We start from the raw sequence: 27,451 nt of genomic DNA on the forward strand, positions 1-27,451 counted from the left end.
CACAATCCACAAAATAAAGACACTAACATTACTTTCTGTCAGAGCCTGAATGGTACCTTAATAGCCTATTAATATAAGTAAATAGTAATATAGAGTATTACTATAACTACAAATTAATATAGAGTATTAATACACCTATATATTAATATTGTCTCCATCAGATATAGGCTACACTCTTAAGGTTTGGGGTGCAGCCTACATGCAGGAATGACGTATATATGCTTCAATACTGTACATTATATACAACGAACAGGTGCTTCTGTGGCTATCCAATGAGACATTATTTAGTCGGAAAATAGAACAAGACTGAGACGGGACCAATGAATCAGAACAACCCTGAATAAAAAAATATTAATTTGCTGCCTGCTTCAGTATCATTTCCTCATATAGTTCCTTTTATATTTCAGACATTTTTGAAAAATCACCTAATAATATTTAATTCTAATACCTTACAAAAAGGTAAGGATCACACGAGATGTATAGAACAAATTTATATAAAACATCAGACCTTAAAAGCACTCAATGAATGTCAGCTCATGGCAAAATGGATTGTAGCTTTGAAACTTCCCCTTTCTACCTGTTCTCGTATATAATATTTTATATTGTGTAGTTTTATCATTTTCAGACCAGGCCCTTTTTCTGGACACTATGTGTGATATGGGCACTGTGTGATATGGGCACTGTGTGATATGGGCACTGTGTGATATAGGCACTGTGTGATATGGGCACTGTGTGATATGGGCACTGTGTGATATAGGCACTGTGTACTATGGGCACTGTGTGATATGGATGCTCTGTGGAATATGGGGGCTGTATGGGGTATGGAGACGTGAGGTATATGGGATTGTGTGGGATACAGGGGATGTGTGGAATATGGAGGTTCTGTGGGATATGGGTCTCTGCAGGATATAGAACTGTGAGAAAGAAAGAAAAGGAAAGAGTTGTATTTCTATAGCACCTTTCACGACCTCAGGACGTCCCAAAACGCTTTACAGCCAATGAATTACTTGAAGTGCAGACACTCTTGTAATGCGGCAGCCAAATTGCGCACAGCAAGATCCCACAAACAGCAATGTGATAATGACCAGATAATCTGTTTTAGTGATGTTGGTTGAGGGATAAATATTGGCCAGGATACTGGGGTGAACTCCCCTGCTCTTCTTCGAAATAGTGCCATGGGATCTTTTACATCCACCTGAGAGGACAGATGGGGCCTCGGTTTAACGTCTCATCTGAAAGACGGCACCTCTGACAGTGCAGCACTCCCTCAGTACTGCTTTGGAGTGTCAGCCTAGATTTTGTGCTCAAGTCTTTCGAGTGGGACTTGAACCCACGACCTTTCTGACTCAGAGACTAGAGTGCTACCAACTGAACCATGGCTGAGCGACACGGAGTCTGTGAGGGACATGGAACTGTGTGTGATATGGAGTTGTGAGAGACTTGGAATTGTGTGTGATATGGAGTTGTGAGGGATATGGAGGCAGTGAGGAACATGGAACTGTGTGTGATATGGAGTTGTGACAGATATGGAGCTGTGAGGGACATGGAACTGTGTGTGATATGGAATTGTGAGGGATATGGAGGCTGTGAGGGATATGGAACTGTGTGTGATATGGAGTTGTGAGGGACTTGGAATTGTGTGTGATATGGAGTTGTGAGGAATATGGAGGCAGTGAGGAACATGGAAATGTGTGTGATATGGAGTTGTGACAGATATGGAGCTGTGAGGGACATGGAACTGTGTGTGATATGGAGTTGTGACAGATATGGAGCTGTGAGGGACATGGAACTGTGTGTGATATGGAGTTGTGAGGGACTTGGAATTATGTGTGATATGGAGTTGTGAGGGATATGGAGGCTGTGAGGAACATGGAACTGTGTGTGATATGGAGTTGTGAGAGAAATGGAACTGTGTGTGATATGGAGTTTTGAGGGATATGGAGGCTGTGAGGGTCATGGAACTGTGTGTGATATGGAGGCTGTGAGGGACATGGAACTGTGTGTGATATGGATTTGTGAGGGATATGGAGGCTCTGAGGAACATGGAACTGTGTGTGATATGGAGTTGTGAGGGATATGGAGGCTGTGAGGGACATGGAACTGTGTGTGATATGGAGCTGTGAGGGACATGGAACTGTGTGTGATATAGAGCTGTCAGGGACATGGAACTGTGTGTGATATGGAGTTGTGTGGGACATGGAACTGTGTGTGATATGGAGTTGTGAGGGATATGGAGGCTGTGAGGGACATGGAACTGTGTGTGATATGGAGCTGTGAGGGACATGGAACTGTGTGTGATATGGAGCTGTGAGGGAAATGGAACTGTGTGTGATATGGAGTTGTGAGGGATATGGAGGCTGTGAGGGCCATGGAACTGTGTGTGATATGGAGTTGTGAGGGACATGGAACTGTGTGTGATATGGAGTTGTGAGGGAAATGGAGGCTGTGAGGGCCATGGAACTCTGTGTGATATGGAGTTGTGAGGGACATGGAACTGTGTGTGATATGGAGTTGTGAGGGATATGGAGGCTGTGAGGGACATGGAACTGTGTGTGATATGGAGGCTGTGAGGGACATGGAACTGTGTGTGATATGGAGTTGTGAGGGATATGGAGGCTGTGAGGGACATGGAATTGTGTGTGATATGGAGTTGTGAGGGATATGGAGGCTGTGAGGGACATGGAACTGTGTGTGATATGGAGTTGCGAGGGACATGGAACTGTGTGTGATATGGAGCTGTGAGGGAAATGGAACTGTGTGTGATATGGAGTTGTGAGGGATATGGAGGCTGTGAGGGACATGGAACTGTGTGTGATATGGAGCTGTGAGGGACATGGAACTGTGTGTGATATGGAGCTGTGAGGGATATGGAGGCTGTGAGGGACATGGAACTGTGTGTGATATGGAGCTGTGAGGGATATGGAGGCTGTGAGGGACATGGAACTGTGTGTGATATGGAGCTGTGAGGGATATGGAGGCTGTGAGGGACATGGAACTGTGTGTAATATGGAGCTGTGAGGGATATGGAGGCTGTGAGGGACATGGAACTGTGTGTGATATGGAATTGTGAGGGATATGGAACTGTGTGTGAAATGGAGGCTGTGAGGGATATGGAACTGTGTGTGATGTGGATTTGGTGGATGTATTCTGACATATTTAGGCAGCAACAGTTTTTATGTTAGTTTTTATTGTATTTTGTCCCATGGCAGTCGTTATACCCACAAATAGCACAGAGTTACAGGCAGATTAAGAACATCTTTAAAATCATATTAGAGGTTCAAAATACCCATGATAAAAATGTAACTGGAGGAAGCTAAACTTTTATAATCTCTGTCCCTGAGGAGCTGTGTTCTGATTCCTTCGGGGTCCCTTGTGTAAACCAGCAGCTGAGAGCAGCGCAGTGTGACACTTACAAGCTGTTCACATGTGACGGAATGTAATTTACAGAGAAATTATCTGAGGTTAATTCTGGGTAAGTTTTATATTATCTGATTCACCCGTTATTTGTTGGTCTGGGAGCTGGATTAACCAGTTGGCGATGAGTAAGTCTGGTACATTGTACTTGGAGGCCTAGAATGTGAGAGGCGGCTGGCATTACTCTGTCTGGGTCCATGCTCCAAACAGTATAGAACCAGTGAGCTGTGGACTTCAGTCACAACCCTAGAGGCAGCTCACAGGTGGGGGGTGGAGAGAGCACAATCAGCCAGCTGTCCCAAAGCACTTTACAGCCAATGAAGTCATTTTTGAAGTGCAGTCACTGTTGTAATGTTCAGAAATGCAGCAGCCAATTTGCGCACAGCAAGATCCCACGAGCAGCAATGTGATAATGACCAGATAATCAGTTTTTTTTTTAGTGATAGTTGGTTGGGGGGATAAATATTGGCCCAGGACACTGGGGAGAACTCCCCCTGCTTTTCTATTATGGGATTGTTCGCATCCATCAGAGAAGGTAGACGGGGCCTCGGTTTAACGTCTCATCTGCAAGACAGCACCTCCGACAGTGCAGCACTCCTTGGGAGTGTCCGCCTGGATTTTGTGCTCAAGTCTCTGGGTGGTGGGACAGTGCTACCTACTGAGCCACAGCTGACACTTGTATATTCATCTGCATATATCTTGAGGAGCTCAAAATTCAGAAAAGTGACAGACTGAAGCATTATCCCCAGCAGGGGAGAGAGAGAGAGGGGAGTGTGCCAGAGATAAGGTCCAACAGACATAGTTTGACATCTTTAATTACATCGCAGTCTCACCCACAGCCTCTTGAAAGTTTACAAACCTCTCCTCTGTTTCCTGCAATGTGTACACTTTATTCGACCTTTGCACAGGCTGTACAGGCTGCTTTGATCATTTTCATCACCTTCGTCGCCAAGTACCTGCTAACGTGGACATGTCCAATATTTAAAAACAGGCAAGTCAGCCCGATCCATTGGTCAGTCCGTCTTATGACACTGTCTGGTCTACTGTAGTTAAAATTAATCGATCCCATTATTAACTCTTTTTGGTAAGTATCCTGACTCTTCAGATTTCACAACTTTGTCTAAGACTTGAATTTACCTAAAATGTTCAAATAAAACAACGTCTTTTAATGTCCTTGCATCCTTCAAGATGTGGCCAATATTTATCCCTCAACTAACATCACTAAAACAGGTGATCTGTCATTATCTCATTGCTGTTTGTGGGATCTTGCTGTGCGCAAATTGGCTGCCTCGTTTCCTACGTTGTAACAGTAACTACACTTCAAAAGTACTTCATTGGCTGTAAAGAGCTTCAGGACGCCCTGAGATCATCAAAGGTCCTAAATAAATGCAAATCTTTCTTTCCGTCTTCTTTCCAAATCATTGAGACTTTGCTGAGGCCAGGCATCAGGTCCCTTTCCTCTGCCAGTTGTGCCCTTGTGAGGTCTCCTTCTCACTGATGTTCTCCCCAGTTACAATCCTTCAAGGTACCCTCTCTCTTACCCCCACCACCATGTTGCTCTGTCCCCCTTCTTTCCTCATACTCCATTCAGCCCCTCCCCCCCTCTCCATCGCAACCCTTGTGGCCAGAGATGGCAGTCTGGGGGGGTCACCCAGCGGGTACTTTGCCTCGAATTCAAGGACATTGTTGGAGGCCAATCATCTCAGCCCCAGGACATTGCTGCAGGAGTTCCTCAGGGCAGTGTCCTCGGCCCAACCATCTTCAGCTGCTTCATCAATGACCTTCCCTCCATCATAAGGTCAGAAATGGGGATGTTCGCTGATGATTGCACAATGTTCAGTTCCATTCGCAACCCCTCAGATAATGAAGCAGTCCGAGCCCGCATGCAGCAAGACCTGGACAACGTCCAGGCTTGGGCTCATAAGTGGCAAGTAACATTCGCGCCAGACAAGTGCCAGGCAATGACCATCTCCAACAAGAGAGAGTCTAACCACCTCCCCTTGACATTCAACGGCATTACCATCGCCGAATCCCCCACCATCAACATCCTGGGGGTCACCATTGACCAGAAACTTAACTGGACCAGCCATATAAACACTGTGGCTACAAGAGCAGGTCAGAGGCTGGGTATTCTGCGGCAAGTGACTCACCTCCTGACTCCCCAAAGCCTTTCCACCATCTCCAAGGCACAAGTCAGGAGTGTGATGGAATACTCTCCACTTGCTTGGATGAGTGCAGCTCCAACAACACTCAAGAAGCTCGACACCATCCAGGACAAAGCAGCCCGTTTGATTGGCACCCCATCCACCACCCTAAACATTCACCCCCTTCACCACCGGCGCACAGTGGCTGCAGTGTGCACCATCCACAGGATGCACTGCAGCAACTCGCCAAGGCTTCTTCGACAGCTCCTCCCAAACCCGCGACCTCTACCACCTAGAAGGACAGGAGCAGCAGGCACATGGGAACAACACCATCTGCACGTTCCCCTCCAAGTCACACACCATCCTGACTTGGAAATATATCGCCGTTCCTTCATCGTCGCTGGGTCAAAATCCTGGAACTCCCTTCCTAACAGCACTGTGGGAGAACCGTCACCACACGGACTGCAGCGGTTCAAGAAGGCGGCTCATCACCACCTTCTCAAGGGCAATTAGGGATGGACAATAAATGCCGGCCTCGCCAGTGACGCCCACATCCCATGAACGAATAAAAAAAATCTAGCACTGAGTGCATCAGAGAAGAGTCTGTGAGAATTATGCAGCAGATAATTGAATTGGATGCTTTCTATGGGAGTTAATGCAACACCTTAGTGGACAGATTAATCAGGTGAAACTAGACACCTCAGGCTGATTGAATCACAACTGCCTCCCACGTGTAACCGTGCCACAGTCGAGATCAAAGATAGCTCAGAGCTGCTGACTTCTCCGAACTAAAGGAATTGTGACGTTTCCCCTCTCTCGCGCATATTTAGATTTTGTTTGCACTGTGGAGAAGTAGGACTAACTTGCTGCCTGATCTGATCATGTGCCAGAATGATGCAGAGTAAATAAACAGGACTTTAGTAACAATAATAGTGTATATTAATATATTTTTAAAATCCACCTCAGAGTAACACTTGAGCACTCCACGAGTGACAGATTTGCCATTTTTTAATGTTTTATTCCCCCTACTTTGTTTCTCCCCCAGATGAGAGGACAGACAGAGGGGACGTGCCCACGTGTCTGCCGATGCCTCCTGGTAGCCAGTTTCTAGAAGATGCTCAAGTTTTCCCTCCCTCCATGTGGTGGAGTTTCCTCATGGCACCTCAGTTGATACCGTGGGGAATATTTTGTGCAGACTCACGGTTTACCAGCTCGCAGACATACATTGGCTCCCAGTCCGGGAACGCCTCGATTTTAAAATTCTCATCCTTGTTTTCAAATCCCTCCGTGGCCTCGCCCCCTCCCTATCTCTGTGACCTCCTCCAGCCCTACAACCCTCCGAGATCGCTGCGCTCCTCCAATTCTGGCCTCTTGCGCATCCCCGATTTTAATCGCTCCACCGTTGGCGGCCGTGCCTTCAGCTGCCTCGGCCCTAAGCTCTGGAATTCCCTCCCTAAACCTCTCCGTCTCTCTACCTCTCCCTCCTCCTTTAAAACGCTCCTTAAAACCTACCTCTCACCTGTCCTAATATCTCCTTATGTGGCTCAGTGTCAAATTTTGTCTGATAATCACTCCTGTGAAGGACCTTGGGACATTTTACTACGTTAAAGGCGCTATATAAATGCAAGTTGTTGTTGTTGCTCTGTGATTCAGTGTATCAGGGCTCCAACAACGCATGAAACAGACCCTCGATCCTCAGACTTCTCATTGCTTATTTCAGATTTTCTTTCCCTGTCTCCAGTGGCTTGTGCCAGAGAACAATTACATGGGTACCAGGAGGTCACCAGTCTTTGGTCTGAATGGCTATTCAACTGTGGGGGGACATCACAGATAAGCCCAATCCTGGTTCTTTACAGACGTCACCGGATAGCAAAATGTCAATGGGGATTCTGCCTGGTCAAGGGAAACAGGCCAATTGTAATGACAAAGAAGTAATAATCATTGGCAATGATGTGTGGACTGCGAATCTGACACTTCATTGGGTACAAAGCTTATCTACGTATACATGCATGTGCGCCTAGGACTGTGTTATGTATTCATATATATATATATATGTACATGTACAGCTCTGTATATGCATCCACACACCATCCAAGATAAAGCAGCCCGCTTGATTGGCATCCCATCCACCACCCTAAACATTCACTCCCTTCACCACCGGCGCACAGTGGCTGCAGTGTGCACCATCCACAGGATGCACTGCAGCAACTCGCCAAGGCTTCTTCGACAGCTCCTCCCAAACCCGCGACCTCTACCACCTAGAAGGACAAGGGCAGCAGGCACATGGGAACAACAACACCTGCATGTTCCCCTCCAAGTCACACACCATCCCGACTTGGAAATATATCGCCGTTCCTTCATTGTCGCTGGGTCAAAATCCTGGAACTCCCTTCCTAACAGCACTGTGGGAGAACCGTCACCACACGGACTGCAGCGGTTCAAGAAGGCGGCTCACCACCACCTTCTCGAGGGCAATTAGGGATGGGCAATAAATGCTGGCCTCGCCAGCGACGCCCACATCCCATGAACGAATAAAAAAAATATATATATCAGAGAGGTCAATGTTAAGGGGAATTAAAAGTGACAGGATCACCAAGAGTGACAATTTTAAAATGACGCTGTAAAAGGAGTTACTTTTTGTGATCAGATTGCTACTTTCTGTAATTGCTTTAATGTTGCTCTCAGCCTCTTTCTACAGTTACTATCACTTCCCCCTCTTTGTTTTGATCAGACCCATAAAGGAGCTTCCACTACTAACCTCCACTTCCAATGAAAGGCCAAAACCAAAGCATTAGCCTGTCTTTCTCTTTCAGAATGTGGCAGATTTGATGTCTATTTTCAGTACTTTCAGTTTTTATTTTCAATTTCCTTTTTATTTAAACATATTAATCTGTTTGTTTCACAGATTGACATACGTGAAAATGGGTCATTTTTTACCAAGAATGAGTGAGTGCCTTTGAATCCCAGGGACTGGCGTCTGACAAACTTTGTGTGTGTATGTGATTCTCATCATTGGGTGTGAGGATAATATTGCCAGGTTTGAAGAATCACACGATAGATGATGGAGATGATGGTAACGGGCCTGGTGGATACAAGTCCCGATGGAGGAGAGGATAATCCTGACAGGTCTGGTGTATTTGGATATCTCTATAGGGAAAGGGGCAATGCTGACAGACCTGGTGTACAGGGATACTCTCTGTGGGGAGTGCCTGATGTATGGGGAAATCTCTGTGGGGTGTCTACGGGGAAATCTCTGTGGCGAGTGCCTGATGTATGGGGAAATCTCTGTGGGGTGTCTACCGGGAAATCCCTGTGGGGAGAGCCTGAGGTATGGGAAATCTCTGTGGGGAGTGTACGGGGAAATCTCTGTGGGGTGTGTCCGGGGAAACTCTCTATGGGGTGTGTACGGGGAAACTCTCTGTGGGGAGTGCCTGGTGTACAGGGATACTCTCTGTGGGGAGAGCCTGTTGTATGGGGAAATCTCTGTGGGGAGTGTACGGGGAAACTCTCTGTGGGGTGTGTACGGGGAAACTCTCTGTGGGGTGTGTACGGGGAAACTCTCTGTGGGGTGTATACGGGGAAACTCTCTGTGGGGTGTATACGGGGAAACTCTCTGTGGGGAGTGAACGGGGAAACTCTCTGTGGGGAGTGTACGGGGAAACTCTCTGTGGGGTGTGAACGGGGAAACTCTCTGTGGGGTGTGTACGGGGAAACTCTCTGTGGGGTGTGTACGGGGAAACTCTCTGTGGGGTGTGTACGGGGAAATCTCTGTGGGGAGTGTACGGGGAAACTCTCTGTGGGGTGTGTACGGGGAAACTCTCTGTGGGGAGTGTACGGGGAAACTCTCTGTGGGGAGTGTACGGGGAAACTCTCTGTGGGAGTGTACGGGGAAACTCTCTGTGGGGTGTGAACGGGGAAACTCTCTGTGGGGAGTGTACGGGGAAACTCTCTGTGGGGAGTGTACGGGGAAACTCTCTGTGGGGAGTGTACGGGGAAACTCTCTGTGGGGTGTGTACGGGGAAACTCTCTGTGGGGTGTGTACGGGGAAACTCTCTGTGGGAGTGTACGGGGAAACTCTCTGTGGGGTGTGTACGGGGAAACTCTCTGTGGGGTGTGAACGGGGAAACTCTCTGTGGGGTGTGTACGGGGAAACTCTCTGTGGGAGTGTACGGGGAAACTCTCTGTGGGGTGTATACGGGGAAACTCTCTGTGGGGAGTGAACGGGGAAACTCTCTGTGGGGTGTGAACGGGGAAACTCTCTGTGGGAGTGTACGGGGAAACTCTCTGTGGGGAGTGAACGGGGAAACTCTCTGTGGGGAGTGAACGGGGAAACTCTCTGTGGGGAGTGAACGGGGAAACTCTCTGTGGGGTGTATACGGGGAAACTCTCTGTGGGGTGTGTACGGGGAAACTCTCTGTGGGGAGTGAACGGGGAAACTCTCTGTGGGGAGTGAACGGGGAAACTCTCTGTGGGGAGTGAACGGGGAAACTCTCTGTGGGGTGTGAACGGGGAAACTCTCAGTGGGAGTGTACGGGGAAACTCTCTGTGGGGAGTGAACGGGGAAACTCTCTGTGGGGAGTGAACGGGGAAACTCTCTGTGGGGAGTGAACGGGGAAACTCTCTGTGGGGTGTGAACGGGGAAACTCTCTGTGGGAGTGTACGGGGAAACTCTCTGTGGGGAGTGAACGGGGAAACTCTCTGTGGGGTGTATACGGGGAAACTCTCTGTGGGGAGTGAACGGGGAAACTCTCTGTGGGGTGTGTACGGGGAAACTCTCTGTGGGAGTGTACGGGGAAACTCTCTGTGGGGTGTGTACGGGGAAACTCTCTGTGGGAGTGTACGGGGAAACTCTCTGTGGGGTGTATACGGGGAAACTCTCTGTGGGGAGTGAACGGGGAAACTCTCTGTGGGGAGTGAACGGGGAAACTCTCTGTGGGGAGTGAACAGGGAAACTCTCTGTGGGGAGTGAACGGGGGAATCTCTCTGGTGTGCCTGGGAGTCTCTCTCTGCCTGGGCAGGGCCTGTTGTACTTTGGCTGGGTTGAGAAGAGGTGGGGGGGGGGGCAAACAGATTGGGTTGGCAGCCATCATTATTACTGGCAGCCATCACAAAATACTGGGCAGGCTTCAATGATACTGGCAGCCATCGTTAATACTGGCAACTAATCTTTAATACTGGCAGCCTGGCAACCATCATTAATACTGGCAGCCTGGCAACCATCCTTCACACTGGCAGCCATCATTAATACTGGCAACATCAAACCCGAGGCCCGCCCCCACGGCGCGTTCTCGGGTTTCACTTCCGGCGGGCGGGCGGGCGCGGGCCAGTCAGATCGCTCCACGAGCCGCTAAGCGGTGATTTAAGCGCCTGCGCAGTCGCGCCGTTCCTTCTCTCTTGTCCGCCCGCTCTCCGAGTGCCACGTTCGAGGCCGCCTGAGAGACTCGGGGAGGGAGAAGCCGCCGGCCGCCGCCGCCATCATCACCCCAGCCAGTCACAGTACCCGAGCCCCGGCTGTCACTCCGTCCGTTCCCCGCCCCCCCCTCCCCCTCCTCCTCCCCTTCCCAATCCCCGGTCGAGATTAAAGCCGTCCGCTCACGCATTCGCTGCTCCGCTGTCGCCCAGATGTGGCCTGTGAGTGTGCTGTGCCTGGCCGCCTTGGCCTTGGCAACCGAAATCGCCGAGGAGGACGGCGTGCTGGTGCTGAAGAAGGACAACTTCGAGGACGCGCTGCTAAAGTACAGCCACCTGCTCGTCGAGTTCTGTGAGTGCAGGGGTGGGTGGGGGTTAAATTAACCAGCGCACTAACTAGTAAAAGGGGGCAAATAACTAGCAACGAGCCAACGAAGATCCAACATTTGACCTCCTCCTCACCTAGTGTTAACTCCCTTCGGGTAATGGGAGGGCCGGTGCTTACCAGGGCCGACTCCTGTCCGTATAAAGCCACTTGGGGAGAGGGTGATGAGACTCTGCCCCCCCCTCCCCCCCTTTGCCCCTCTCCTGGGGAGTGGCTGCTGCCACCCTGAGTTGCGGGGTGTGTGTGTGTTCCCTTCCCGGGGGGTCTGGGCTTGTGCGGGGATGTGATTCCTACACCCGGGTCAGAAAGTGCTTCCTCCAGGCTGCACTTCAAAAGTTTTGTGTGTTTGTGTTTTTTTTTTTGTCAGCGGCGCGGATTTCATTTCAATCCCGGCAGTGTGTAAAGTTACTGCAAGTCTTTCGCCTTCTGAAGGAGGGTGTGAACGGAAACCGCTCACTAACTCGCTGCCAATTTCCAGCTCGCTCTTTGCGTTATTTTTGTTACTTATCTGAAAGTATCTGTGACTTTCACTGATCTGAACTTTACTGAGAAGTCAGATCGGTGTCCCCTCCATGTGAGAAGTGTTACTGGGTTTGCATTGTATAGGAACAAATAGTAAAAAAAAAACCGGACTTCATTTAGCAAAAACAAAACAGTAAAAACACTGCGGATGCTGGACATCTGAAATTAAAACAGAAACACTCAGGTCAGGCAGCATCTGTGGAGAGAAAGTTGATGTTTCAGGTCGATGACCTTTCATCAGAACTGGACTTAATTCAGGTTTTCTTCTGACCATTTTTAAGTGGGTTTTGCATATTCTGCACAAATTCAGAATCTTTATTTTAGATTGTGTTGTATCTTAATTCACTTTTGCTGTCTGTTTCTCCGCGTACAATGCATTCGCTCCAAGCTGCACGTAACGTACCAGGAAAAGCCGCAGGGTTATTGCAGTCTGAAGGGACGGGGCTAATTGACGGCTCCTTTCAGCCACTGGCGACCCACAAAAAGTGAAGGAGGCGGGCATTCTGCAGCACTTTAAGTTGACGTGTACGAGGGCCAGTGGCCGGAGAGTGGCTCCGCTTCCCAATCCCCAGATTGCACGGTGGGTGCTGGAGAGGGAGTGTCCTGATTAGCCCTGCTTCCAACGTGTTATTTAAGTGGGTGACTCGTCCCCCCTCCCTAACAAAAAAAATAACCACAAGAATGACGAGTGATTTCAAACAAATACGAAGGCCTTTACTTCTAAAATATAACAAGCGCCGAATAATTAAAAATATTTCGTGATTTCAGTCTGACCGTTGGTAGCGACGTGGTGAATGCGGATTTTTTTTAAAAAGGAACTTCAAAATTGTGCTGTAGGGAATTACAAGAATAGGTAGGTCCCTTCCCCTTAAATTGGGACATTGTATATGTCCCAATTTAAGGGGCAAGGGGCAGCCTTTGGAGCAGGACACTTCTGGAGTCAGTTTAACTGGCTAACACTTTTTGTCTGATGCAAGCTGTACTTGGATACTTTTGAGCTAGAATCTTTGGCCTCCTAAGGCAATTATAGTGAGCATGCTTGAGTGCAGATTTACCCCAATCCCACCAATGTTTCTGCCAGTTTTGGAAGTGTGCCTAAACATGCCAGTTATCGACCTTGTTTCTTAAGTGGATTGCAACAGCTGCTGCAGGTTGGGAAAGATATGTGACACATTGCTGTTAGAGGAAAAGGTTGATGTCTGACTTGGTTTTAGCTCTTGTGCACATTCCTTATTGGCATGCATCTTGCAGCTGGGAAGTGCTTTTGTGCCTTGGATGCTTTGGTAGCAGCTGTCCACACAGTTAATCAAAGGACTGGCAATTGTTTACCTCATTGCACTAAATCTATTCAAGTTGATTGTAGTTCAAGTCTGGAATCAGGATTGGCAAATCCTTGGTTGCAAGGAAGTAACAGTTAAGTGTAACAGAATGTTTGCAGAAGTCACTTTTTAAAAAATATTTTAAAATAAAAGGGAACTTGGTATGGTGTAAACTGTTGGGAAGTGGCTTTAAAATATTGGATAGAACCAGTAATACTGTGTACCTGGTTCCTCCAGTCAGAATTGAAATTCTGCACAAACTGGTTTATTTCCTTTAGCATTTTGATCAGCTGTCTTAATGAAGCTGTATGAAACTTGTCTGTACATTTCATTGTTTCATGTCCAGTGGGCAGGACTCTAGTGAAGAAAATTGGTTGCATTGACTTGCCTAAACATTTTAGGTAAAAAGTACCCATACTCTAATGTGGCTTGCATGCCTAACACAAACATTTGTTAGCAAAATGTTTAAATTATAGGATGGGGTACAGTTTTGTATAAAAAGCCCAGACATGCTGCAGACTGTGGTTACAAAGTTTCTAATTTTGACTGATTTGTATGTGCTGTTATCATTTTGAGCCCTGTTAACTGTACACTGCAGCAAAATGATCAACTGTTAGCCTTTACATCTAGAGGGCTAGAATATAAAGGAGAAAGTTTTGCTATAGCTCTACAAGGCCCTGGTTAGACCACATCTGGAGTACTGTGTACAGTTCTGGGCACTGCATCTTAGAAAAGATATATTGGCCATGAAGGAGTGCAGTGCTGATTCACTGGAATGATACCAGGGCTCCAAGGGTTAAATTAGGAGGTATTGCATAAACTGGGCTTGTAATCCCTGGCATATAGGAGGCTAGTGGCTGATTTTAATTGAGGTTTTTAGGATTTTGAAAGGAATTGATAGGGTAGATAGAGAAACTTTTTCCACTGGTGGAGTCTAGGATAAGGAGTCATAAACCTTAACCTAAAATCAGAGCCAGGCCATTCAGGAGTGAAGTTAGGAAACACCTCTTCACGCAAAGAATGGTAGCAGTGTGGAACACACTCTCAAAGCAGTAGATGCTACCTCAATTAATAATTTTAAACCTGAGATTGATCTATTTTTGCTAGCCAAGGGTATTAAGGGATATGGAGCCAAGGTGGGTAAATGGAGTTAGGATACAGATCTGTCGTGATCTCATTGAATGGCTGAACGGCCTACTCCTGTTCCTATCTTCCTACGCTCCTCGTCGCTTGTTTGTAAAGGTTTATTTTTAAATGAATGTGTTGACGCTCCTGCTTCTTGGCATTGTTAAAGTATGTTGTAGTTTGACCACTGTGACAAATGTTTACCATTTAACACTTGCATTGTGTACAGATTGGCGGAAGAGAAAAGCTCTCTTCAACCCTTGAAGGGCTAAATCCAAGGCATAAGAGTCCAGTCAATATCAGTTTAAAAGCCAGTAATACCACAAATTTGGATCTGACTGGGAGGCTTCAAATTACCTAAGTTTTTAAAACTTGCAAAGTGGGAACTTTGCATTTCCTTTGCTGTCACTTGCTGCTAGTATTGTAAACATGCCTTGTTCCCTCAACAGCTGAGACCCTTTGTGGGTCTGGGAACTGCTGCCAGATTTAATGGCCTGGTTTCTGCCTGACATCTGGACAATGCAGCATGAGTGGGAGAATGGCACTGAGAGGCTGATGGTGTTTGCCTGAAATCACTGCTGACCTACAAGTGCCATAATCTGTAGCAGAGATTGTATGTATTGAAGATAAGCAGAACCACAATAATTCTGCTTATCTCATTACTCTGTACCATTGGTTTATTTGGATTAAGATGACATTTTGTGGCACTGTGGTTATTTGCCAGTGTTGTAACTTTGTGGAAGACTTTGCTGTTTACAAAACAAGTTGATTTTCTTCTATTGTAGTCGGGATTTATTTTGTTTAAACCCTCTACATGCTGACGCCAATGATGCAGAATGTAGAAATAAATGACTTTCTAGGAAGTGACATTTGCATACACTCTGCTCTCTCCCTGTCCCTCTCGCTGGATGTAGCTGGGGAACAATTCTGTGGGTCCTGATTCTGTTCTGCTCTGACATTCTCCCATGCATACTTTCCAGCAGTGGTTAGGATTTGGGGCCCTGTGATGCACTTCCTCCAGCCCATGTGTGGGGAGGTCAGTAGTACTGGTTGAGATCAACTAATTCTGCACAGACTTGGGGATTGAACTAGTTGCTTTTGCCCACTAAACCGTTGTGGGTGTTAACTCTAAGGGGCAAAGGGTATACTGACTGCCTCTGCTGTACTAATAATTAAATCTGTAAAATTCAAATTGCTTATTTCAAATATTCAGTGGGAGGGTGGGATCTGTAAAGGAGCTGTATGTTGTAATCAAAGTTAATTCCAAGTGGTCCTGTAGTAAACTGTAACAGTTTAATGGATGAGTGTTCATGCTGGTTATCCTCTGCATACTGAGTTGCTGATCTTGGCTATGTTCCAGGAAGGTTGGGGGGGGAGATGTGTGGAAGGTGTCCTCCCACAGAAGAGTATCTGAATAATGTTTGCACATTCTCAATTGTCCAGTTCCAGATGTTGCCTATTGGATAATGTTCTGCCTGAAAAGCTTTAAAGCTGTGCTGCATGTAGAATATTGAGCTTTATTGATCTGTAACACTGCAGACACTGGATTCAGGACTTAAAGCATTTGGAAGGCAGAAATATTTTATTTACAACATCAATTTTATATTAAGTTGACAGTGTCATGGATAGGCAGGCATTCCAGTGATTCTTTGTTAAAAGGGCCAGGAGCTGTGTTCATCGACTGACTTTGAATGTTAAAGGTGTCATTTTGGAATCTCCATCAGACCCAAGAAATATCTCTGCATTTCTCCCTATACATGCACCAGCTACGTGCCAGTCGAATGTTTGAAGAAGCCTTGGTTTTTTTACAAACAACCCACAACGGTAGTCTGATGAGTAATGAAACGCAGATTGTATTCTTTATATACTTGGCATTTTTCCCATTAAAAATCACAGTTCCTCACTCAGCAGGATTGGTGGAAGTGAGGGTATAATGCAGACCCCCTGTTTAGTGAATGGGGTGGGGGGGGGGGCATGCTGCTGTAATGTCTGTCCCAGCAGTTTAACTGTACTAAAGGAGGCATCCCAATACAAATTGACCTCATGCACCCTTGTTCAGATTCATAGGAGTAACCCAGAATGTAGCACGACTTGTTGCATTGTGGCACTAGATTGGTGAGATGTGGTTTGTGCTGTACTACACTAACATTTTTCCTCCCTGTGAAGTGGAGACCAGGTGCATTCCTGGTGTTGAGGTGGAATTATTGCTGAGATTTGTCTTGCTTAGTGGCTAGTTTGAGCAGCACAGGCATGTTAATTACAGGTAGTGTGTAGTTTGGCAAGACCAGGAATGTAGAGTATAGCATATTCACAAACAAACACTAATCAACTTACTGCCATGGTCAAAAATACCACTGTTCCTACTTTACTTATTTAGATTTTATGGTAATTTCAATACTTGTAGTGTTTTAAAATTTTGTTCCTATTGCTGTGCATTGTTCTGTGCACAGGGCAGGAAGAGTCATTGTACCCTAACCTCTGCTAAATGACACCATTGTCTGATGTGTGCTGGGGTTCATTCACCCTCCCCTCTACCTCTGACCCCTGCTTTGCACCTTCACTGGGAATGCTGCTGATCAGAAACTTGCTTCCTGGACAGTACTTTCATGTCTCAAGGTTGATTAAAATGGCCAATTTTTAGTTATGAATATTCACAAAAATTGTTGCATGATTGAATTGAAAAAGCTGGTGTGCAGTAGATTCCTGAAGTTCTCTGGTTGAATCCCTGGTCTGAGCTGATTTTAGCTGAACTTTGCCAGGGCAATGGTAGGGGCACCATAATCTGCCCAAGGCAAAGTTATCTGGTGTTTTGGCTCCTAGTCAGTATCTGATGACCCTGATTGGAAAGTGAATGTGTATGGATGTCCAGTACGGTCAGGATTGTCCTCCACTTTGTATCTCAACCCCCTCCTTTCACCTGCCTGATAAAGATCACCTGCTTTCAGAAGAATGGAGAGCTGTGGTGATCAGGAGTAATCTAGCATCAGTTACTGTTGAGTGGAGAAAGTGTAAATGCAAGTTTTACTTTTGCCGCTGTTTGCAGTTGTGACTTCATGCAAAGTAATTGGTGTATTAAAACCAGTCTGGTAACTTGCTGAGTGGCATTTTATGCCTGCGTTGAAACCTCCTGATATTCACGACCCAGTGTTGAAAACTGTCACTATCCCTTTCCCCACCTGTACGGGACTCCTGTGCGAAGGGCCTTTGTTCTCGGTACTGGTTAATGTGCTGACCGCCTCATTAATTTCTCTGCCTTTTTATTGACTGTTCCCACATTGTGGTATTGGAATGTTTTGACAAGGTTATCTACCCAGTACAAGCCTTTCCTTGTGTAAAGAATTATTTCATACCATATTAAGGTGGTGCTGAGGTTGCTGGATGGAGGACATGTGATTTAGGATGGGAATGATTGCAGTAGATAGCCAGATGTTGGGTTACTGTGACCTGCAAGTTTTTTCTTCTGACTGAAGGCTAACATTTTCATACTGCACTGCAGCATTAAGGCTAGTTGAGGTGAGCTGAATTTAAAGTGCAAGGTCAGGAAGAACATGTGATACTATCATGCAGTAATGTAATTTTCTGCTAAAATAGAATGTAATGCTGTGGGCTGCTTATTGGGGGGTTCTTGTAGAATGGCTGCACTGAAAGGCAGAGCAGCATCAATCTGATCCAAAAGTTAGTGGTTAGAATCTAGTCTGGACTTGTGTGGTTCAAATATTTGTCATGGTTGTCTCATGGGTGAGAATCTACATGGAATTCTATCCATTTTTCACAAGCTACTCCATTGGAAAACCACTGAAATTCCTAGTTTTTTTTGTCATTGCCTGGCTTTTGCTAGAGATTTTTCTTCGTCCGACTGAGGGGTTTCTGTTATGCCAAATCTGCTCCATTTGTGCTGTGGTCTGGATTTGGCAATAACTTTTATAGTAGGTACAGCACAGGAGGCCATTTGGTCCATTGTCTGTGCCAGCTCTTTGAAAGCTATTAAATTAGTCCCTTGCTCTTTCTTCATAGCCCTGTAATTTTTTTCCTTTCTACTGTTCTTCTGGTTAGCTAATTTCTAATGTCTAATCTTATTATCTGGTCTTCCTCTGGCAAAATGTCAGAGGAAAAGCAGATGATAGAAATTCACTGTTGCAGCTTATTGATCAGGTAATCTGTTTTGTTTTGGGTTTTAAACTATTTTAGAACAACTGTCAGCAGCAGAGCTATTGAAGCCATTGGTAATGCATTTAAGGGGAAGCTAGAGAAGTACATGAGGGAGAAAGGAATAGAAGGATATGCTAGTGGTTAGATGAAGTAGGGTGGGAGGAGGCTCAAGTGGAGTATAAACATTGACAAAGACTAGTTGGGCTGAATGGCCTGTTTGTGCTGTAAATTCTATGTCCATTCCCTATTGAATCTGTTTCCACCACCCTTTCAGGCAGTGCATTCCAGATCATTACAACTTGTAGTGTGAAAAAAGTTTCCTTGTTGCCTTTGGCTCTTTTGCTGATCACCTTAAATCTGTGTCCTGATCCTTCTGCCACTGGAAACAATTTATCTTTATTTTCCTATCAAAACCGCATGGACACTCCTTTGTCATTAATGCTATTGGGCATGCCTCAGACCAAACCCAATGTCATTGGGGGTAGGGGACAGAGAAACAGCAACAGAGGTGAGACAGCATTGCTGAAAGAATTGTAACCTATGAGGCTTGGGCAGCCTGCACCACATTTCTTGCTGCTTATTTATGCTGGTGGTCTGAGGGAAAGCCCTGCTCTGGGAGCTTACTGCCAGTGTTAAGGGAATGAGATGCAGGTGCTCTTGCTGTTATTCCTGTACTGAGAGGATATATGAAAAGTGCCTAGTCTCTGATATGTGGGTATCCGTTTGTCGATCTTGCTGCACACTGGCATAACAATGCATGGTATCGCAACACTGGAGGCTGTTAAAAATTCAACTTGTCCTACCTGCATATAGTTAATTTAGACTGGTATGTGTCTCCAGAGTGAATTTATCTTTTCCCTCCTGCCACCTCCAATAAAGCCCATTTCAGTTAAATTATTCCAGAACCTAAATGGTTTGACTGAGAACTAACTTTCAACACACATCCCAATAAGCTGATCAAAGCAGTTAATCTACTACAATATTGATCCTGTTTCTTATTCCAGTCTTCATTTCTTTAATGTGAAAGTCTCCTTTCAAATTCAGTGGCTTTTAACATAAGCATGTGTTTTACAGCAAATGGGTTAAATTCTATGCCTAAATCACATACAGATCCTTTGACTCTGGATATTGCAGCATCTGAGAAAATCTGTGAATTTTTCAGCTTTGTGCTGACCCTATTGCACATTTGATAGTTTTGAGCTGACTTGTGACTGTAACCCTCCTACAGATGCCCCCTGGTGTGGACACTGCAAGGCACTTGCTCCTGAATATAGCAAAGCTGCTGCAAAGCTGAAAGAAGAAGGCTCTGAGATCAGACTTGCAAAAGTAGATGCCACTGAGGAATCTGACCTAGCACAGATGTTTTCAGTGCGGGGGTACCCAACCATCAAGTTTTTTAAAAATGGAGATACGAGCAACCCTAAGGACTATGCAGGTAATGACAATTCCTATTGTAACTGTACAGTAAATGCATAAATAACATGCACTGTCCTGGTTTGTTAAAAATAAACTGGTACTTTTCACTTGGAACTTGAGCAAACTATTTTGTTAGTGCAAGTAAGTTACCAGAATTGGGCTGCACAGCCCTTGCATGTTTAGTGTTGTAACAGAGCTTACTGGTTAAATACTATAGCAAAAATTAAACTTAAAGAAATACACTAATGAGCATTTGCTTTGAATTTAATTCATTACTTTAGCTACTGCCATCAGTGACAAATCAGTAGCCACCAGTACTTTGTAAGTTGTGGTGGTCAGCTCACTGCTTGGAAGCACAATTGTATTGCTGGGATCTACCTAGTCTTTGTTCAATGCCTTATCTTGTCCTTCAGATGAGATGTTAAACATTGGTCCCATCTGGTCTAACGTTTTAGACTAATCATTCATCCCCTTGTTAGGTTGTGCTAGTGCAAACTGGCTTTGTTTGTCCACGTAAGCCAGGAGATTTCAAAATAGTTTTTTGAGCATAAATGTAGTGCCATTAACTTAGTAAAACATCCCAAACTTCACAGGAGCGTTATCAAACAAACTTTGACACCGTGCTGCATGAGATATTGGGACAGGTGACAAAACTTGGTCGAAGGGTTTTAAACCTTGAATGTTTTATCATAAGTATTCAGTCTGGTCATATGGGCATGTTGGTGAATTTGCAACCGACGCCTTCATGAGACATTTGGGTTTCAGAAGCTGAATTGTATGTTGTTAATGCAATATAAACAAGCTTTGTTTCACTTTTAGAAGGTTAGTCCTGGGTGTGAAAATACTACCTCATTCCTGTGGGTTTCATGTAGACTTGTCACTATCTGAAAGTGAAATTGATGGCTCACAGTCATACCTTATGAAACTCTATGCAAAATAGTTATCACTTGTGGATATAACAATGAATGTTATCCAATATTGAGATTTCTGTATGATTTAACAGTTGTATAAATTTACATATACTCTGAGCAAATGAATTTGTGGTGGTCTATATTGTTTAAGTTGAATTTTTGGGTAAAAGCCTATAATCTCTATTTAACTACAACCTACATTGAGGTTGTGATAAGTATTGAGCAATTCAGATCCCAGTCATAAAACTGATCAGACTGAAGTGGTGCAATGCTGAAAGACCTTTGCAGTGAGTAGTGATATCTGTATACCATGCAGGAATTGATTCCTTTTGATTAAATTTAGAAGTGGGGGAAGCTGTTTAGTGCTTGTTACAGGCAGATGCCATATTTATTGTGTGGGTCAGATTGAAGCTCCTGTGCACTGCCCCACCTCTCCTGAGTGTTCCATGGGTGCTGGTTGACATTTGCAGGATCTCTGGCCAAGGTTTTTTCCTCTTCCCTGAGATCTTTCTGGTCTGTGTGGATCACTGGATATGTTTGAGTCACCGGGAGATCCCTACAATCTACTTTAACTAAACTGGCCGCATTATCTCCATCCTGCTTGTGGCATCTCTTGCCAGTTCAGTGCCACATTATGGGTGCTTGTACTGTAGATTATTGATCACTGTGAACTGGGTTGAGACTGCACTCATTTGATATAAAATTGTTTTCCCCTCTGATCGAGATCCTATTGAGGGGCACTGGCTTTAAAGGCTAGTCCATAAAGTAAGAGGACAGTGCTCTTAACATCTAAAGTTGCTTTTAAATTCTTTGGCTGCTGGCTCCCACAGCCCAGTATCTAGATGATCCTAAAACTTTTTTTTAAACTGGGTCTTAAAACCCACTTCTGGTTTAACTTGAGTTTCTAACTATACAGTTGGGAGGCACTAAAGCTACTGCAGCTTCAGGAGCCCAGCCCCAGAGGAATAACTACTTAGCAGCAGTCTTGATTAACAGCCACTGTCCAAAAATGGGCTGCTCTTGTGCAGGGGCCTGCACACATTCAAAGTAAGTGAGACCACTGTTTTTCAGATTTCACACAATGCCATTGCAGAATTTAATTCACAAATATTGAGAATTCCACCATTTTATACAATAAACAGAAGCTGAATTATTCATTTGCCACAAGCTAGTGATTCTTAAATTCAGTACTTTTTAAAGAGTTAATAAATTATGAACTTAGTTGTAACTCAGCCAGTACCTCCAATTCACGAGCAATATTCCAGCAAAGCTAATTAAAAGGGCCTTTCATATTATTGGCCAGGTCTTGGACATGTGGTCTTATACTCTGCTGTAAATTCTATGAATTAAGTACATAACAGGCCATTCGGCCCAACTGGTCTATGGTGTTTATGTTCCACACAAGCTGCCTCCCACCTTACCTTGTCAAACCCTGTCAGCATACCCTTTTCCTTTCTTTGTGTTTATCTGGCTTTCCCTTAATGTGTCTGCTATTCACCTCAAATTCATCGCTGGTCTCCCTGTAAACAAACAGCAGAGGAAGGGTAGTTGTGACATCGCCTTGGTGCCTCCCAACTGTATAGTTAGAAACTGAAGTCTACTGCACTAGATCGTTCAAGAGGTTATCTGTTCAGTACAAGTTTCACTGATTGGTGCTGTATATCTTAATGCTACAAAAATTTGGCTAGTGTTGCCCATCTCCTGGTTTGCAGGTATTGGTAACAAGATTTGCTCCATCACATGAAGAGCACACAATATAGGGTCTGGTCACTTGGTTAACTTCCTGAGAAGTGGCATCTCTTCACATTACTACTTGAGTTTTCTTCATGTGAGCAAATAGTCCTTTTTAAAGTGCTTTGACTTTCCTTTGGTAGCTGGAAGACAGCATGAAGATATTGTAAACTGGCTAAAGAAACGCACAGGACCTGCAGCAGACACCATCACCGATGCAGAAGCTGCTGAGAAACTAGTGGAGTCATCTGAAGTGGTTGTTATTGGGTTTTTTAAGGTACTGATTATTGCTTAAAAGATTTGTGTGCAACATGGGAAAACTAATGCAGCTCCACTGGAGTGACAACACTGAATAATGTGGGTAAGGAGCTGCTGTTTTACTGGCTGCTCGTGTAGTCTGGGAGTGGTGAAAGGCAGTGTTCAATGTATGTAATGTGCCATATGTTTTGAGTCCTGCTTACCAGCCACTGACTGCAAGTGATGTTTATTGGGAAGAACTGACAAAACTGTCCACTCTTTTTCCATTTTTAGGAATTGAATGAAGAATACATTGGGGGGGATGGATTTAAATCTGGTTTCATGCTGACTGGAGTTTCCCTTTTGTTGAATTCAATGCAGCACTGATGACCAGTGTGCAACATAACTGCTGCATGTATTTACATGAACTGACTGATAGACACACTGCTAACCATCAGCTGCACTGCTTTTTACAAGTTACTACTAGAACATGGCCACTCATTTACTCATTGTAATTGGCTAGTGTCTTTACATAATTGTGAATAAGATGCTTTTATTTTGCCCCTATTTACATTGTCTGTTGCCATTTAAAGCCCACTGGGATATGGAGCTAATAGAATAGTGACTATTAAGTTGCCTGGGGATTCTTCTGTTGGTATTTTTTAATAAACATTTAAAGAATCATTCATTAGCAAAAGACTGAGAATTTCCTCTCAATCTATCATTGGGTTTCACAACCATACAAAAAACAACAAAATACAAAACCATATTTCAAATCGGGTGACTTCCCAGTGAAATGAAATAAAATGATCTGAAAGCCCCTCTTAGGATAGCAAATGGAAATTGTTTCATTGTCTACTGTTAGTATTTCCCAATTCTGTGCTCTGAAACTAAACTATGGGGTAGGCCTACAGATGGATGTGAAAACAGCATTGCTACTGTGTATAGGTGGGCTGAGGACATTGGCCCATGACCAGAAGAACTGCAGTAGCGGCATTGCAGTGGGTTAATTCCTTGAGGTGGTACTGTGTGCTGCTACTGGAGGCAGTACCTGGCACCAAAGTCAGGGCTGCCTGTGGCAGTGCTGCAATATAAATGCACCTGGAGTGGGTGCAAAAGCTCTTGGAGAGGATCAGCTAGCAAGTCTGGGTTCATACGTGAATTGGCGACACAGAACAGGATTTGGGTCCCGCAAAAATAATTCTGAAGTTAAGTGAAGGATTAAGAAAGGGGATGTCAAAGGTACCAATTGCAGGATTCAGTGTCCCACTGTTCAATACAAGAACAGCTAGATTGAGGAGTTAAGTGTGGCTAGAGATGTGATGTTGAGGGAACTTGTTCAGATTCCTAGGATGTTTGCACAACTCCTACAGTAGGGGGTGAGCACTGTGGGTGGGGGTGGCATTGAACAGAGCTGGGACCAATATCCTTGTGGGGAGGTTAACTAGAGCTGTGGGGCAGGATTAATCTAATGTGGCAGCGGGAGGGGAAATGCTCGAGTTGTCAAGTTTTGAATGTTTAGGAAACGGAGGGTGAGCTGAACAAGGTGATAAACAATGGGGAAGGCAAAGAAAGGAAAAATTGCCAAAATAAAGGTTAGTTATGTAGAAACTTGACGCTCTAGAGTTGGAACTTTTTCCCCCACTTGAACTGAGGTCAAGGTAATGGAGGATTGAGTTGGTTCTGTTTGTTGCCAAGATAATAGTCCACAAATTTAAGATAAAGGCAAAATTCCAGTGGGGGTTTAGAAAAATGTTTGTATACCAGGTAGTTAGAACATTGTTTTCTGCATACAGTATTGAGGCTTTTCTGTCTGCAGTGTTGCCTGAGCTCCATCTTTGGATCTTCCTCCATTGTTGTCCAGGAATATGTGGTCAGCTTCCATGTGTACAGTGAGGTCCAGTGCTATCCCTCTGCCTCTTCCACTGGTGTCTCGAGGCTATCTCCAACTACCTGACACCAGATCCTAGATGATTGGATTGCTTAATGTCTGTAAAGCTGAAGTCATCCTCTTGACTCCCTGGCTGTCACCTCAGATTAATTTTTAAAAATTTTTTTATTCGTTCCCGGGATGTGGGCGTTGCTGGCAAGGCCGGCATTTATTGCCCATCCCTAATTGCCCTTGAGAAGGTGGTGGTGAGCCGCCTTCTTGAACCGCTGCAGTCCGTGTGGTGACGCTTCTCCCACAGTGCTGTTAGGAAGGGAGTTCCAGGATTTTGACCCAGCGACAATGAAGGAACGGCGATATATTTCCAAGTCGGGATGGTGTGTGACTTGGAGGGGAACGTGCACGTGGTGTTGTTCCCATGCGCCTGCTGCCCTTGTCCTTCTAGGTGGTAGAGGTCGCGGGTTTGGGAGGTGCTGTCGAAGAAGCCTTGGCGAGTTGCTGCAGTGCATCCTGTGGATGGTGCACACTGCAGCCACGGTGCGCCGGTGGTGACGGGAGTGAATGTTTAGGGTGGTGGATGGGGTGCCAATCAAGCGGGCTGCTTTATCTTGGATGGTGTCGAGCTTCTTGAGTGTTGTTGGAGCTGCACTCATCCAGGCAAGTGGAGAGTATTCCATCACACTCCTGACTTGTGCCTTGTAGATGGTGGAAAGGCTTTGGGGAGTCAGGAGGTGAGTCACTCGCCGCAGAATACCCAGCCTCTGACCTGCTCTCGTAGCCACAGTATTTATATGGCTGGTCCAGTTAAGTTTCTGGTCAATGGTGACCCCCAGGATGTTGATGGTGGGGGATTCGGCGATGGTAATGCCGTTGAATGTCAAGGGGAGGTGGTTAGACTCTCTTGTTGGAGATGGTCATTGCCTGGCACTTATCTGGCGCGAATGTTACTTGCCACTTATCAGCCCAAGCCTGGATGTTGTCCAGGTCTTGCTGCATGCGGGCTCGGACTGCTTCATTATCTGAGGGGTTGCGAATGGAACTGAACACTGCAGTCATCAGCGAACATCCCCATTTCTGACCTTATGATGGAGGGAAGGTCATTGAAGCAGCTGAAGATGGTTGGGCCTAGGACACTGCCCTGAGGAACTCCTGCAGCAATGCGCTGGGGCTGAGATGATTGGCCTCCAACAACCACTACCATCTTCCTTTGTGCTAGGTATGACTCCAGCCACTGGAGAGTTTTCCCCCTGATTCCCATTGACTTCAATTTTACTAGGGCTCCTTGGTGCCACACTCGGTCAAATGCTGCCTTGATGTCAAGGGCAGTCACTCTCACCTCACCTCTGGAATTCAGCTCTTTTGTCCATGTTTGGACCAAGGCTGTAATGAGGTCTGGAGCAGAGTGGTCCTGGCGGAACCCAAACTGAGCATCGGTGAGCAGGTTATTGGTGAGTAAGTGCCGCTTGATAGCACTGTCGATGACACCTTCCATCACTTTGCTGATGATTGAGAGTAGACTGATGGGGCGGTAATTGGCCGGATTGGATTTGTCCTGCTTTTTGTGGACAGGACATACCTGGGCAATTTTCCACATTGTCGGGTGGATGCCAGTGTTGTAGCTGTACTGGAACAGTTTGGCTAGAGGCGCAGCTAGTTCTGGAGCACAAGTCTTCAGCACTACAGCCGGGATGTTGTCGGGGCCCATAGCCTTTGCTGTATCCAGTGCACTCAGCCGTTTCTTGATATCACGTGGAGTGAATCGAATTGGCCGAAGACTGGCTTCCGTGATGGTGGGGATATCTGGAGGAGGCTGAGATGGATTATCCACTCGGCACTTCTGGCTGAAGATGCCTTGTGGAGTCTTGGAGCACTGTTGGACTCTGATCCCTGCTTCTTCTGCCACCTGCTGTTAGCCCACGCAATCTGCTCTTGGCAAGACCACTTTCCTCCATCTCAGTCCTGTCTCTATCCCATGGCTGCAGAAACTGCAGTTCATGCCTTTTATCACCTGGAGACTTGACTCTCAACACTTTCCCAAACCAGAACCTCTGCCTTGACCCTCATGTTTTAAGACTCACCACTGCCCATATTCTCCCACACCTTGCACAATCTCCATCCAGTCACTTCTGTTCTCTCCAATTGCTACTGGCTCCTGTGAACCAGCAAGTTGACTTCAAAATTTCTTGCTTACAAATCCCTCCATCACCTTGTGGGCACTGCTAGCTTTGTATCCCTGCACTTATCCTCTCCTAATACTGGGATTCTCCTTGTTCCCTGCTGTCTTTCTTCTCCTCCTTCCCTCCCTCCCACCCCCCCCCCCCCCCAAATTGATGGCTACATGTTGAGCTTGTCAGTCCATGCTGGCTTGCCATCTGCTTTCAAAAACCTTCTTGAACAACTTCTCTCATGCTTTGGGCCACACCTCTATCCCTCAGTCTTTTCCTACTCGTACAGCACTTAACACAGCGCATGAGAAATGCTATACAAATAAGTTGCTTAATTACTGAGGTCACTTAAAACTCAGCACCTGGCACAAAAGCAGAGTTCAATGTAGTGTCCACAACTGCTGTAGCTGAGATCTCACTGAACATTTCCTACACTCTAAATGGTCTAGGACTTTCAACAAAGTTGTAAATTCTGGTCTTAAAAGTAGCTCAAGTACTGAGGCCTGTGCCAGGGTACATTTGCATAGAATGATAGAAAGTTACGACTCAGAAGGAGGCCATTTAGCCCATTGTGTCCGTGCTGGCTGAAAGTTATCCAGCTTAATCTCACTTTCCATCACTTGGTCTGTAGCCCTG

The 27,451-nt window shown here is 45.6% G+C and overlaps 1 protein-coding gene across 1 annotated transcript in view; it reads left to right on the forward strand.

Annotated features, from left to right (window-relative positions):
- The first annotated feature begins 10,938 nt into the window (after positions 1–10,938).
- p4hb (prolyl 4-hydroxylase, beta polypeptide) overlaps positions 10,939–27,451 on the forward strand; it is a 32,827-nt gene continuing 16,314 nt past the window's right edge. Inside the window, exons 1-3 of the mRNA XM_068003935.1 lie at positions 10,939–11,319; positions 19,696–19,902; positions 22,669–22,802. Of these exons, the coding sequence (XP_067860036.1) occupies positions 11,181–11,319; positions 19,696–19,902; positions 22,669–22,802 (480 nt within the window). The 5' untranslated portion in view covers positions 10,939–11,180. The remainder of the gene's footprint in view (positions 11,320–19,695; positions 19,903–22,668; positions 22,803–27,451) is intronic.

The sequence above is a fragment of the Heptranchias perlo genome, chromosome 23 (genome assembly GCF_035084215.1).
Source record: "Heptranchias perlo isolate sHepPer1 chromosome 23, sHepPer1.hap1, whole genome shotgun sequence".
NCBI classification, from domain to species: Eukaryota; Metazoa; Chordata; class Chondrichthyes; order Hexanchiformes; family Hexanchidae; genus Heptranchias; species Heptranchias perlo.